The sequence below is a fragment of the Apaloderma vittatum genome, unplaced genomic scaffold, assembly GCF_000703405.1.
Source record: "Apaloderma vittatum isolate BGI_N311 unplaced genomic scaffold, ASM70340v1 scaffold28729, whole genome shotgun sequence".
NCBI lineage: Eukaryota > Metazoa > Chordata > Aves > Trogoniformes > Trogonidae > Apaloderma > Apaloderma vittatum.
The window spans coordinates 1-15,044 of record NW_009733963.1 but is presented as its reverse complement, the minus strand read 5'-3'; the positions used below and the strand labels follow the sequence as shown (position 1 = coordinate 15,044).

Below are 15,044 nucleotides of genomic sequence, written 5' to 3'. Positions count from 1 at the left end.
ATGTAGAAGAAAAGTTGTCATTAGAAGGGTAGTAGTAGCTGGTGAGATGATTTTAGTTTGTTTTACATATAGGGAATTGAAGAGAACCAACAAGAATTGCTAACAAGCTGAAGGATTAGAAATTATTCACTTCATGGAACTTCATCAGTTATTGACGTGCATAGGTTCAATACGTTATTCTGTAATTGTTTTAGTGTGTTGTGTTTCACGGTTTTACTTTCTTTTTATTAATCTTTAGGGGGAAAGGAACAATGGCTTCGATGTCCTCTATCACAATATGAAACACGGACATTTATCAACAAAAGACTTAGCAGATTTTATAAGAGAAAGGTAAGTATTAATCTCTGTTAATCCTGACTCTTTAATATACTCTTTATGTTTTTCTTTGAATTTGTCATTGTGTTTAACACTAACATGAAAAATATGTAAAACACAATAAGGATTTTAAAATGTCTTGTATACTACAAGCTTATCTAGGTTTATTCCATTCAGTTAGAACTGAATAGTGACTCTTAAGCATCAATTAATAACAAACTTCTAATTTTTCAGATTTGAATTAAAAAACAAGAATAGAAGCTAGGAGTGTCACATCAGGTGTAGAGCTGTTTGTTTAAATTAATCATAATTTTTCATCATATTTGGAATAATAGCAATAATTTAAAGTAAAAATGATCAGTCTTAAAAAGTTTTTGACCATAGATGTAGAATTAGACTATTAGCAAGTGCTAGTGTTTTCTTCAACAAACTACGAGTGATACGTAGGGACGAGTAAATAATGTGTAGAAAATAACATAGGTTCTTCTTTATGAGGTGGAAGGGACAAAACTGAAATCTGCCAGTGTGAGAGCTTCCAAAACAGATGACTTAGTGATGTTTTTAGTTCTTTGTCAAAGAGAACTGCTGCTGCTATGTTGAACATAAGAATTTCCATTCTGGATAAAATTAGTTGTATGTCTGCTTCAGAATTTTGTCTTAATTCAGTTATTGACAACAGATGTTGCGTTGAAAAAACTTTCAAGAGACTGATAGAGGACCTGTTTCAGTGAAGGTTTCTTGACATAAAAGCTGTCCAAAACCCCAGCTTTTACTTTCTGGAATTTTTCATCAAAATTTCAATTTTAAACTCAAATAGAAAGGCCTGTTGTGACAGTATGAGGGGGAATGGTTTTAAACTAGAGCAGAGTAGATTTAGACTGGTTATAAGGAAGAAATTTTGTACAATGAGGGTGGTGAAACTGGCACAGGTTGCCCGAAAAGATGGTGGAGGTCCCATTCCTGGAGAAATTCAACTTCAGGCTTGATGAGACTCTGAGCAGCCTGATGTAGTTAAAGATGTCCCTGCTCACTGCAGGGGAGTTGGACTAGACGATCTTTAAAGAGTGCTTCCATCCCAAAACATTCTATGGAAATGTGAGGGGTTTTTATTGTAGTCAGTGTAAGGATTTTTTTATATATATTTTTCTTTCAAAACTTTTGTAAGAACCTTCTGAAATTGCAAAGTTGTTTCCTCTAGAAAAAAAATGAAACCCCACACTAAAAAAAAAGAAGGAATTAAATAAATTAATCTGTAATCTGATATTTCTGAACTGTGCCTGATTTTCCAGCTGAATATCCCTGGAAGGAGTGGAAGGTTTCCTCCTTGTCTGTGTTCAGTTAGTCAATACCAATTTGATTTTCAACGATGGTGTTTCACTTTTTAGTTTTTGTTTTTAAATATTTGTTAAAGGTCAAGTACTAAAAGAACTGAGGCAGTTGGATCTGCCATTCAGAAACATGTCATCTGAACAAGTGAATTTTGTGGCGGGCAATGTGCTCAATGTTGGTAAATCTTGGGTGGGGCAAGTTATCTCTCTGCTGAAAGATTGATATCTTTGTCCTTTTCTTGATAAACCGTCTAGAAATTTTGGTTTTAAAGAAGTGAAAATGTAAGAAGGTTGGGCTGCCTCCACAGTTGTGGGTTTTTCTTTAAATACTGGGAAGATTTTTTAGGTGACCTGTCTTGTGTTTGTGTGCATTTAACACCTAAACTGTTTACCTGTAAGAAACCACTATGCTTAGCTAGGAGCTGAAATAGGTATAGTTTTGGCTTTTCTCCACAAGTCTATCACACTTTTTTCTGCGCTACTTGCCTGCAGGTGTCAGAAAAAGAGTCTCCTTGGTCAAAAGAAACTAACAATTCGTATATTACCATTTAGTTTTTACAAGATTAACAGATCCCTAGTAAAGAGAGATATTCAGATGGGTGAAAAATAATTTACTCGGGCGTTCATAGTGTGTTACCTGTACATCAGAGTGCTCTGGAAGGTTGATAGGACAAATGTAGATATACATACCCAACTGGTCAGTAGCAGCGTCTTTTGGTTATTAGTGTTTGGAACTGTTGTATCTTGACATCGTGTGGTAAATTGCAGAATTCCAGTTTTGTGGCGACTGCTTAGGTAAGTATGCTGTAGATTACACCGAAGAAGAGAGGTGTGGATTTTGGTAATAAATCTTGTGTTTTTAAAAAACACAAAAACCCCACAGAAACACCCAACAAAAAAAAGGCACTGGACTATCAAATCTAGAAAACTTTGATAGAAGCTATTGATAATTAATCAAAATATACTGTTCATCATGATAATAAAAAAACCCATCATTATCTTTTCTGAGTGTCTGTACGTATGTGCTTCTGGCTCTGCAGCAAGCAAGAACTCCAAATCCTTGGGAATTTAAACTTTTTCTTATCATCAAAAGTATGTAAATATGTGTAAGGAGGATAAAGTTAATTTACTTTTTATGGCGAATAATTTCACTGTTGTTTGTAGGTGAAATTTAAAATGTAATTGAGTTTCTGCATTTCACAATTTTATCCCTTTATCCAAATCGATTGTCCAGTTGACTGTACAATTATTTCGTAAGTTCAGTAGGTTTAAATACATGCCTCTCTGTTTCAGGAGACTACTGCCACTTTGGTTCATATTTCTGTAAAGGAGAAGTAAAAGCCTCTGCCTCAGTAATAAGTGGTTATAGTGATGGTATTACTTGAGAGAGGGCTGAATTCTTTATCCCCCTTTTTTTCTGTCTTTTGCTTGTGAATGAAGGTGTTATCCATCAGGCAAGAAATTGCTTCAAGCTTTTACTTTTTCAGTAAAAGCCAATTACTCAATTTACTCAAATCCAGGATGCTTCTAAATCTAGGCTTACACTATGTTGAATATTGATTTAGGGCAGAAAATTAAGATGATGTGTATCCTTACGTTAGCAAGGTAAAGATACACACAGGTCTTTCTTACCCTCTCACCTTAGGAGGCTGAGAAAGATTGATGGGGAAGGGCTTGCAAGGAGTCATTTCTGTGACAGGTTGTGTGTGACTGCTGTTCCACAGCAGTTGCCCCAGTAGAGGGTCTGAAGTATTTGTGCTGACCCTTGGATACTGAATCTCCAAAATACAAGTAAAATTATAGATTTGAGTGCAGGAAACTTTTAACGCAATGTTATGCAGAGAAGAGATTTTCCAAAATAAATCAGAATGTATTGACACAACTTTCTTTAAAAACTACTATAAGTCGTAGAACACAGTACTTCTCACTGCATGTTACTTTACTGTTTTTCAAACTCAAATATCATTATACAAAGAACTTAAACAAAAAACAATACCCCCTACAAAAAATAATGGAGTAGCCCATTTTATTTAATGTGATTACTCAGTAAACATTCAAGGTTTTTATTTTCATATTTTCATTACAAATTTATTTGATACCGTTGCTCTGTAAATCACTGGTGTTTAGATAGTGCTAGGCCTGGTGATTGTTATGTCACCTCATTCTGACTGTTTAGTACTAAAGAACTGTAAAGTCTGAGTGGAACAGCAGAGAGTATAGGAACGAAGGAAATACATTTTTCAAGTCTTCAGTCCCTAGGTTTTACTTGTTTCTGTTCCTTGTAACATTCTGTCACAGGATTTTTACATTTTTTTTTTAAATGTACTTCTGTGATTTTGCATATCGTTTTTGAGAGGTGATTAAAATGGAGTCATTTTGAGCTAAAATAAAAATAAAAAGATCTCTGATGTGCATCTTTAGAAAGTTTTCAAATATTAAAAATTTTTATTATGCTTTTGATGGCTTTCTTTGACAGGGCTACAATAGAAGAGGCATATTCAAGGTCAATGACAAAACTAGCTAAGTCAGCAAGCAATTACACACAACTTGGGTAAGTAAGAGAAAAATAAATAAATAAATAAATACATGTAAAGAATCAAATTTGATTCTGAATATTTTATGGATGATGTTGAAGGTAGCATAGCTTTGCCACTTTTAAAAATGATTGTTACTTCTTCAGTAACCTTGCAAAATATCATGCAGCTATGACAAAAACATAGTATAATTCTGTATTCACAGTTTAAAAAACAATGCTCAAACGTGTTTCCTTTGTGTTTAAAGATGAGTTCTCTTCAGATGAGTGTAACTTTCTATTTTGTGATCCGAAGCCTATGTTAATTACTCTGAAGAACAAACATATAGTCTGCAAAAGTGACAGTAAATTTGTTTCTGTTATTTATGTTTTCTGGAGTGTTATCTTTTGTCCTCAGAGATGTTAATAATGAAGCTTTTCAGCAGATTTATTCCATAGTTTAACAGAAGTTTTATGCAAGGGATATGTGTTCAAAACCTGGAATGGTTAATGGATGTTCCTTTAGTAGAAAGATTATATCAGTGAGAACTCAGACTTCTTAGATGAGGCTAGTTTGTTGGGGTTTTTTTTTATTTGTAATAATTACAGCTAGAAAAGGAAGAAGTTTTTTATGAAGAGGGTGGTGAAACACTGGACCAGGTTGTCCAGAGAGGTGGTAGAAGCCTAGTTGCTGAAGGCGTTCAAGATCAGGTTGAGTGGGGCTCTGAGCAACCTGATCTGGTTGAAGATGTCCCTGTTCACTTCAGGGGTTTGGGCTATATGACTATTAAAGGTCCCTTCAAGCCCAAAACATTCTGTGATGGTATGAACTGTTGGGAGGTTTTGTCAGTGGATAATTTGATACCATTTGTTGTTGCTCTTCAAAGTTTCTGTATCTGCATGTTGACTTGAACATCAGTGCTTTAAAAGCTATGTACAGTATTGCTTTTTGAGCAGCATTAATCAGGAAACTGAAGTAGGCGTGTATCTTTAGAATAGGTAGTCCATTCAGTATAGAAGTGTGAATCTGAGGAATGATCTGTCATCTGCCTTTCTTTACCATGCAGTTAATCTCTGTTAATCAGTAAATTTCTTTTAGTGGCAGACCATCTTTGCGAATATTTTTTCCTGCATCTCGTGGCTATAATGATGTAAGACAATTAGAAACTTAACTAACCAATTAATTTCTGATTTGTTCGCACTACGCAAGTAAACATATAAAATCATTAAAATCATGTTAAAGTATTTTTGAGCTGCTTTTGTGTCATCATTAGGAATACCACTTGGCATTAAATATTATTTTCCTCAATCTAGGACATTTGCACCGGTTTGGGATGTTTTCAAAACCTCAACAGAAAAACTAGCAAGCTGTCACTTGGATCTTGTGCGGAGATTACAAGAGCTAATAAAAGAAGTTCACAAGTATGGAGATGAACAAATCAAAGCTTATAAAAAGGTTATTAATTTATTTCTTATGCATGTCCAATGACTAATTAATATAAAAATTGGAATGGTTTGGTTTTGACAACCATGCAATATTTGGCAGACTAAAGAAGATGTTTCAGGAACATTGGAAGCAGTGCAGAATATTCAAAGTATCACTCAAGCCTTACAGAAATCAAAGGAAAACTACAATGCAAAGTGTGTTGAACAAGAGCGTTTGAAGAAGGAAGGAGCAACACAAAGAGAAGTTGATAAGGTAATTCTGTGACATATTACTTTAATTTGTTGTGCTGTCAGCCAGTGGCACATTCACCTTGTATCAGCAAGTGAAATGCTCAGAAAGGGCTAAAAGTAGTTGAAAGTAGGAGTTGTGGTTGTTTAGTAATGTGCATTATATTTTGAGTACTTAGTTATGTTTGTTTTCACTTCCTTATCTGTTTTAACTGCACTGCAATTCTAACTATTTTGTGAATACTTGAATCACATGATGATTTTGTTAGTGGCTTTTACAGAAATTGCATATAATTGTTTCAGCCTCTGTTATGGTTTTGGATAGATTTCCTTACCTAAACACGCAAACAGTCAGTGCCCTTCTTACTGAATTAAGGAGTAGAAGGTTTGTTGTCCCTTCAGTGAGACAAAGTAGATAATTACACAAGTAATAAAGAGGAAAGAAAAGTTAACATTACTTCCATGGACCAAAAACCCAAGGGATGACTGAGTATGTTAATGTTGTACTTAGTATGGTCCATGGATTATGGAGGAGTTTGGTCTGTTCACAGAATGGCAAAACAGCTGTGTTTAGAAGTGACATCGGGATGTCATACTGTCCAACCTCTCTACTCAAGCAGGGCCACCTAGAGCCAGTTGCCCAGGACCACGTACAGATGACTTTTGACTATCTCCAAGAATGGAGACTCCACAACCTCTCTAGGCAACCTGTGCCAGTGCTTGGTCACAGGAAAAAAGTGTTTCCTGATGTTTAGAGGGAACCTCCTGTGTTCCTGTGCATGCCAGTTGCCTCTGGTCCGATCACTGGGCACCACTGGAAAGAGTCTGGCTCTATTTCCTTTGCAGACTCCCTTCAGTTATTTGTGTATATTGATGAGATCCTCCTGAGCCTTCCCTTTTCCAGGCTGAACAGTCCCAGCTCTCTCTGCCTTTTCTCATGGGGGAGATGCTCCAACCCCTTCATTGTTGTGGCTCTTCACTGAACTCTCTCCATTTCTCTCTTGCAATGGTTGACCCAGAACTGGGCACAGTAGTCCAGGGGTAGCATCACCAGTGCTGTGTAGAGGGGAAGGGTCACCTCTTTTGACCTGCTGGCAGCACTGTAACTTCTTCTTTTTGCCAGGAAACTAGGTAATAGAGGAAAAAGACCATGTTTCCCTGTCTCTACGCTTTCTCTTTTTAAATCTTGATACCTCTGCCTACTCCAATGACCTGATCTATGTAGGACTGTTCTTTTTAGCATGAATTTAGTACCTTTTATACTTTTGTCTAGGTGGAGCAGATAGAGTTGGTTATTGTCTTTTCGTTGATGACATTGTTGACTATGTACTGATTGTTTTATGTGTGATATAAATCTAGGTTTTTTCCTAGCTTCTGTCTCAAATGACAGTTGGTGTTGGATTCTAGGCGTGAATCAAATATACATGGGTTGCCAGATGTTTTCCTGTGACGTTCTGTTCAAAGCATAATTTTTTTAGATTCTTGTAATTACATTGAAACTTTGCAGTAGGAAAAGTTGATGTGATGGAAGGCTTGTTTTTAAGATGTAACATCCTTGTTCCATTGGAAATAAAACTGTTCGGTCTGATATTTACCAGAGAAGGGAGAGGAAACATTATAGGATGAAGGCCTTTGTTTTATGCATCTTCCCTAGATACTGCTGTTTGAACAATTAGGCCACAGTTAAATGCTCTGCAAGTACTTAAAAAATGTTTCCAGTGGGAGCAGGTAACTGTGTCCATCACATCTCTTCAGTCATGCCTTTATTCAAGTTTACTGTTGTAATTTCAGAAACATGGTGACAAAGATTGTTTCATTTTATTTTTCTTTTGGCAGAGAATAGATTTATCACTTTTAGCACAACATGAAAAATGTTTTCTATCAAAATCACAGAATAATGGCATAACCAGAAAACAGGGAATCTGCACCAATATGCTAAAAGTTTATCACCCAGACAAGTATTTGGAAAAGTACTTTATTAAAGAATCTGAGGAGGTATCTGAGACGTTGCAATTTTCATTGCAGCTGCAAGTCAGTGTTAACTTGTGTAATTTCCTGTTTTTCTCTGACCCATGAACTTCTCTATTTATAGTGACTTCACAAAAAGTTCTTGACTGATCCTTATTCTTTCTCTTACTGTAAATCTGCTAAATAGAGTTCTAGCAATTGCCACACCTGAGAATAGACACATCCTGTTTTCAGAAGAGATTACTAGTTAATCATAGAATGTTCATGTATTTTATCATTTTATCTGTCCTGCTGAGTAGTTGGGTTTTGTAGATGCTCTTCAGCATGTAACAGTCAGATTCCACTCATCATTGAACATGATTACAAGAGACAGATTGTTTGGGGCATGTTAAGATTCCATGCATATGGAATTCAGTTACATAATGCTTTATGAAAAAACCTCATATTTCTGAAGTGTTTTAGCCATGTTTGCCTCCTGTTCAATGGTTAAGTGTGGAATCATCTTGTTGAACAGCAGTCTTAGTTATTTGTAAGAGCAAGTGTTCGTAGAGCACCTCGTACTTTCAGCATAATAAGTGATATTTGGGAAACAATATAAGATCGTTTTCTTCTTGGTAATTCCCTTGTGTGAATATACGAGAGTGAGGATCATGAAGTAAAATTAAGGACAAGTAACTGATGAATCTGCTACTATTTGTCATGCTCTCCTTTTAATACTTGAAGGACCCATATTCTTCATACAGTGAAATACTTTTCAGGCTCTGTTATGCTGAGTTTAGGACGCTACAACTAAGATCTGCTTAAGCTGTCTTTGCAGCTGGGAAAATGGAACTGTAGCTTTGGTTCCTCTAATTTAAGTTCTGATTGATGTTTTTGCAGGTGAACAAGTGGTAATGCTATACTGTTACCCATGATCTTCAGTTGTTGGAAATCGAAGAATATAACTATTTTTTTCAGAATGCACCCTTGTATTAATTCATTTGGAAGTTAGAGCTAGTGGTCAGCTTCCCAAGTCATTGCAAGTGAGAAATAATTTCTGTTTCTACTGTGGGACAGCTGAAATTAATTTGAAAGAGGGAAGGAGAGAACTAGAACAATTAGTAAATACACAGCTGTCTTTACTGATGTCATTAACCATTCAGGAATACTTTTGAGTTAGAACTGATGGGAAATTTTAATGAGATAAAGTATGCATGGTGAGCAAAGAAGCTAGAAAAAAAAGCTGATGTTCAAGATGATTTTTTTAACTTGAAAATGCAAACAATATCAAAAGTTTTAAAAACTCCATCTCGTGTCATACTGTAAACTTTGAAAATTACTTTTTTATTACCAAATAGTCACTTCATTCAGATTTGTTCCCCACGAAGTTTCAGAATTTTCCTTGTTTTGTTTTGTCTTTTCAGAATATTAAACTCCCAGAAATACTATTTTGCAACAAGGATTATTAGCAACAAATAATGGAAAAAAAGAAAACAGCAAATTATAATGCCAAAAAGGACTATTACAAGCAACACTGAACTGCTTAAATCTAGCTATCAGTATCTTCTGCATTAACTTTCAAATATCTCATAATCTTAAAATTTGCACTGATGTAATGCCTGTGCTTTTGAATTTCTGCTTTCCTTTCTAAGAGAGCTGCACCTTGGTTGGTTGCTTGTGGTTTTTTTATCATTGACTCTTTCAGAATTGCGTGAATAACTGGTTTCTCTGTATTCCAGTCCTGCTTTCTTACTGTTTTTCTGTTGCAAATCTAAATATTTGAGAAGAGCTAATTAGTTAACTTCAGCAATACAAATCTGATTTCAAAATAAGTGTATTCTAAATTTGTCACTGCTGATAAGGGCAAGGGATTTAAATTAGGTAATTGCTCTCTTACCTTATGCCTTTGTTTGTGGGGGATTTTTTTTATGTATAGCTTTAAATAGTAATCTCTAATAGCTTGAATCTGAGTTAGCTGATGGTGAAATTTTTTTATGGTACTTACCCATTGATATGCCCCTGAATATTTTTATAGATCATCCTAGAATTTCTTTTAATAGTGGCTTTAAAAACCTTGGATCAGGTTCTATGTATGACATTTGACACTCTTTTTTTGTACTGATCAACAGGCAGCAGTTAAATCAAAAAAAGCTACAGATACCTATAAACTGTATGTGGAGAAATATGCTGCATTTAAATCTGACTTTGAACAGAAAATGACAGAAACTGCACAGGTAAGTGTTAAATGAGTTACCTGTAAAATAGCTTAATATATGCTATTTCATTTCTGAAGTCTTCTGAAATCAAAGCTTTTGAAAAACTTCAAAACAGAATTATGTCCTTTGGAAACTGATATCAACAATAATGTCGAGTAGTATGTTTGAAGGGCAAAAACTGACCACTTATGTTGTGATCGTACTCTGTCCTTAAATGACACAGTTGGTGCTGGCGCTCTGGAAAGACTTTTTGAAGAAAAACAGATCTGTTAGTAGCAGAATTTTTTCCGCTGCCCCAGATTTCAAAAAACAATCATTTCTGCTTTTACTAGTAGCAGTTAACTGAGGACTGGCTAGCATGTTTATTTCTATGTGTTTCTTGGTTAGGGTAGGAACTCTCTTCTTCGTTGAAAATTCTGTACTGTTTTCAATACTTTAAAAGATTAACTTTTACGCATAGATGGAATTATTAGGGTGATGCAGTCATACTTGTATTTTTGACGTAGAAGTGGGAAAGTATTAAGGTTTTCCTTAACTCCTTGGAAATTCAGATTTCACTACATGAGGATTGTGTAGGCTGCCCTAAGCTGTACAATCCTTTCCTACTTTGAGAACTTCATTAGCACTTGACCTACTTCATCTCTGAATAGATAGTCAACACAGCTGTTAGAGAAAGGGTACTACATATATCACATATCAGAACTCTTTCCTCCCACCACCCAATCCAGACATTTGCAACACAGAAGTGTTCAGGCATGCTACTGTAAAATTCTGCTTTTAGCATAGTTGTTACATTAGGACTCCTGACAACTTTTCCTTGAGGAACTTGCAGAAGGCATGTTTTTGTGCAGTAACTTTGTTTGGTTCTAATAGAAGGAGCTGTACTCCCTATGTTTTTTTTTTGTTGTTTTTTTTTTTAGTTTTAATTAAATTTGATTATGCACATTATTTTTCTCTTCTTTTAAAAATGTGTGACTTTTAAGTGTTTTTTTATTACTGTAGAGTATAAAATAGTGATGACTGCACTTAATAGTATTAAAAGGTTTTATTAAAAATAAAACTTCAGTGAGAAAATTTATGGGCATCATGGTCAGGCTATAAGGACTGTTCTACTTTCTCACTTCTAGTTCATGAAGCTGTGTTTTCAATACATTTTAGGTTGGTATTGCTGTCAAAAGTAGCAATTGTCCTACTTCCATGCTTTTTCCTTTGTGCAATATTTTCAAGAAGCAGCCTTGTAAAACTAATCCGGCTAAAACTAATGTATGAAGGAAGGTTGGCTTTAATTCAGAAGAGATCTGCAGTTTGCTTTATTAAGAGATCACACAAACGTTTGTGCTGCTACAAGGACAGAGGCAATGTGGTGCCACGGGTGAAGAATTTCCTCTTTAAGCTGGTTTGACATGTGACACTGACCTGAGCTTACTTATATATGTGTCCACCTTACACATTTACATCTGTTGCCTTGGTGTTGCATATGATTGCAGTCACTTGAGAATTTTGGGACCAGTCAGCCTTTTTAAACTTAATATGTATTTTAAAACAACTCTTGGAAGGAAGTAGCAATGTAATAGCAACAAATTATTGAAGTGTAACATTTTTTTCTGGAGAGTTTCCAGAATTAAAGAGTAGGTGGAATGAAACTGATATGTGATGACATACTGCTCCTACCCAAGATGGTAACTTTTTTGTAGTGTTCCTGTTAATGTAACTATTGTATTTGCTCAATACCCTTCCAGTAACAGCATCGTTGTGTGGTTTACATAAATTGTAGTGCAGCCTGACTTTTGCTGTAGACCCCAGAAAAAATACTGAACTGTTTCATTTATTTCTCAAGTCATAATCAAGTGTGGCTTGTCTGGATCAAGAAGTTCCTGCCCTGTTTATTATTTACTTTACTCTGGAAATTAATGAATCCCCACTAAAAACGGGGTCAGTGAATGTTTCTGATACATTGCAGAGCAATGTCAGATTGCTTTAAGTCTCTATTTAGTCTCACAAAAGCTGTCTGCTGTCTATTCTATACCTTACAAGAAAGAGATTGTTTTTACAGCAGTTGACTTATTGCTCTCTGAAACAGTAAGAAAAAAATTAACAAATATTACTTCAATAGGTAGCTTTGCTGAATTGCAGTGTAAACTTGTACTCAATGAGCCAGAAAGCCATGGATAATCAAAAGGAGCTCTTGTTTAAAGCTGACAGAAGATAAGCATGAAGAGTGTTTGAAATGGATTTTATTGTCAGTGAATTAGTGAAGGAAAATGTAGAGGCTTTCACCAAACAAAATAGCCAGGCTTTTCATTATCTACAGAAAAATTCATTTGAGCTAGTTAGTACAACAAAAGAATGAGAAAAGTAACAGATTATTTTGTATCTAGAGACAGAATGTGACGGTGGGTTTTGTTCAGCTTTCATATTTGTATTATTAGGTATGTATTACATGTTTAAATCAGGCTGAGATGTAGAAAGAGGAAAAAATGGTTTTACTATGTAAGATAATGCAGCAGGAAAAACCTCACAATGCTTTTGGGCTGCTTTGGGTTTTGGTGGTTTGGGACAGAGGGATGGATAGTTAGGATCTTTTTGGTTTAGGTTGGGGGTGTTTTTTCCAATACAAAACCTGTACAAAGTTACTTCTCAGTGCAAACTACACTTGTCTGAATGTCCTTAGTTCCTTAACCTGCAACCATCCTTTTACTTAAAATTTTTGCTTAACTTGGTAATGGACACTTAGGAACTTCCCACACCTGTCTACGTTGGAAATAAAAATTGCCGTTCTGCTAGTGTAAGTTCTGTCTGTGGAATTTGTTTTAAGTATAATGGTGTAACTGTTTGGTTGCAGGAGAGCTACTTTAAAGATAATGTGACAGGAAAAATAAAAACACCCATGAATATGTGGAAGCTCACTTCTGTGTGAAGCACACTCTAGATTAGCTTAATTTAGAGTACATTTCACTTGAAATATACTAGTTCTGAAAAGAAAAAAAGTGTGAGCATTTTCAGCCATTTCAGTGCAAAATCAGTTGATGTAGCTTACATTTGTCTTATGCTGTTCACATAATGTTTTCTGAGGACAAACAGCTTGAATTACTGCGGTGTTATTCTAGGTAATCATTTAGTAACATCCTCATCAGCTGTCCCGTTTTCATAGTGAAACGCTGCTGAAATTGTTGCATAAATTTTACATATTTTTCCTTTTTATGATTTACTGTCTTACCTGCAGTTTGCAAAGTGACTTGTGATACATGATTTTGAGAGGTCTAATTTTGAAACGTAACATCTTCGTAATCTTAAATTGCAAGTTATGGTTTTTTGTCGCAATAAACATGGAAGGTGTTTTGTGATTAAAGAAATGAGAAAATACACTTCACTGTTGGTTAAAAATTGGATTTGACAGAAATTTCTCATGTTGAAAGGTTTTTCTGAGCAAAGCTATAGTTGTATTATTCAATTGCTATGTGGTTGCTAAGAAAAGAGTGGTTTATTTTTATTTACCAAAGTTTCCACCTGCCTAGAGGCTTTGTAAAAAAATATCACATAACACAGTCAAGTATTGGAAAGGATCAAATAGCTGGAAGTGTTAAATTATTCTTTGAAGTCTTCTGTCTTATCTAGAACTGAGTAGAGTTGAATTTGAATTATTTTGCTGTTAACTTAAAGTTCAGGAATGAGGAGTAGTTAATTTTTAAAAAAGACTTGTAAACCAGGAAGGCATATGTTTATAAAAATGAGTAATGCTTAATTAAAATGTATATACTAAATTGGACAGATGGAGGTCCTGTTGAAGGTTTTTCATTTGTATTGTAGCGTAAAACACTGAGTTGGCTTGCATGTTAGGTCATTAACATTACAGATTCATTCCGATACATCTTTTAAAAATGGACTGATCATTCAAAAGTGAAAGTAATCTATCTGGTTAATGATTATATCTGTGATAAGACTTCTGTGGCTATATTGTAGTACCTAGCTTTACTCTTCGAAAAGAACCTCATTATATTATGTATTATACAAGGCCAAGATAGCTGTACTTCAGAGACTTTAAATCTCCAATATAAAACAATAAACAAGAAATAAGGAAGCAGTTGGGCTTGGGGGATGCTTCCCACTGATATAAGAGACAAAAAGAATCTCTTAATGGACAGCTGCTTTGCTCTGCATTATGGAGAAGAGTTTAAATGATACCAGTAGCTCTGTTTTGCAGAGTTCTGTGGGGAGATCAAGCCAAATATGAAGGAAGCATCATTGGCATCATCTCCAAAGCTGACTTTGTGTTTAGGTTAAAATCAGGTAGTGGAAACAGGCACTAGAAGGACACAGCGTGTACTTGTGTTGACACCCCAGTAGTGTATGACAGCAAATATTATAGAAGTGGACCACAGTTGATTTTGAAAGTAAAATAGTGCAGTTTGTAGGATAAGGCCGTCAGTAAAAGAACTAAAAGAATCGTAGAATGGCTTAAATTGGAAGAGACCTTAGAGATCATCTAATCCAACCTCCCTGCCATGGACAGGGATGCCCTTAACTAGGCCAGGTTGCTCAAGGCCTCATCCAACCTGGCCTTGAACATCTCCAGGGTGGGGCCATCCACAACTTCTCTGGGCAATTTATTCCAGAGTCTTGCCACTCTAATACTGAAGAATTTATTTCTAAGATCCAGTCTAAACCTAATTCTCCTTCAATTTAAATCCATTTCTCCTTGTTCTATCAGTGGACACTCTTGTAAAAAGTCCCTCCCCAGCTTTCCTGTAGGTTCCCTTCAGGTATTGGAAGGCAGCTATTAGGTGCCCCTGGAGTCTTCTCTTCTGCAGGCTGGACAATCCCAGCTTCCTCAGCCCATCCTCATAGCAGAGATGCTCCAGCCCCTGCATCATCTGTGTGGCCCTCCTCCAAATTTTTTCCAACAGATCTGTGTCCCTCTTACAGCGAGGACACCAGAACTGGACGTGGTATCCAAGGTTGGGTGTCAGAAGAGCAGAGTGAAGGGGGAGAGTCACCTCTCTTGATCTGTTGGCCACCCTCCCCTCGATGCATCCCAGGATGCGGTTGGCCTTC

At 35.8% G+C, this 15,044-nt stretch overlaps 1 protein-coding gene across 1 annotated transcript; it reads left to right on the top strand.

Moving 5' to 3' along the window:
- Positions 1–238: 238 nt before the first annotated feature.
- LOC104278963 (FCH domain only protein 2-like) lies at positions 239–10,010 on the top strand (the record flags this gene model as incomplete). Its single annotated transcript, XM_009876096.1, has 5 exons — positions 239–330; positions 4,120–4,194; positions 5,470–5,611; positions 5,702–5,854; positions 9,906–10,010. Coding segments are annotated over 5 exons (567 nt in total), but the record flags the coding sequence as incomplete, so codon positions are not given.
- Between the last annotated feature and the right edge of the window lie 5,034 nt (positions 10,011–15,044).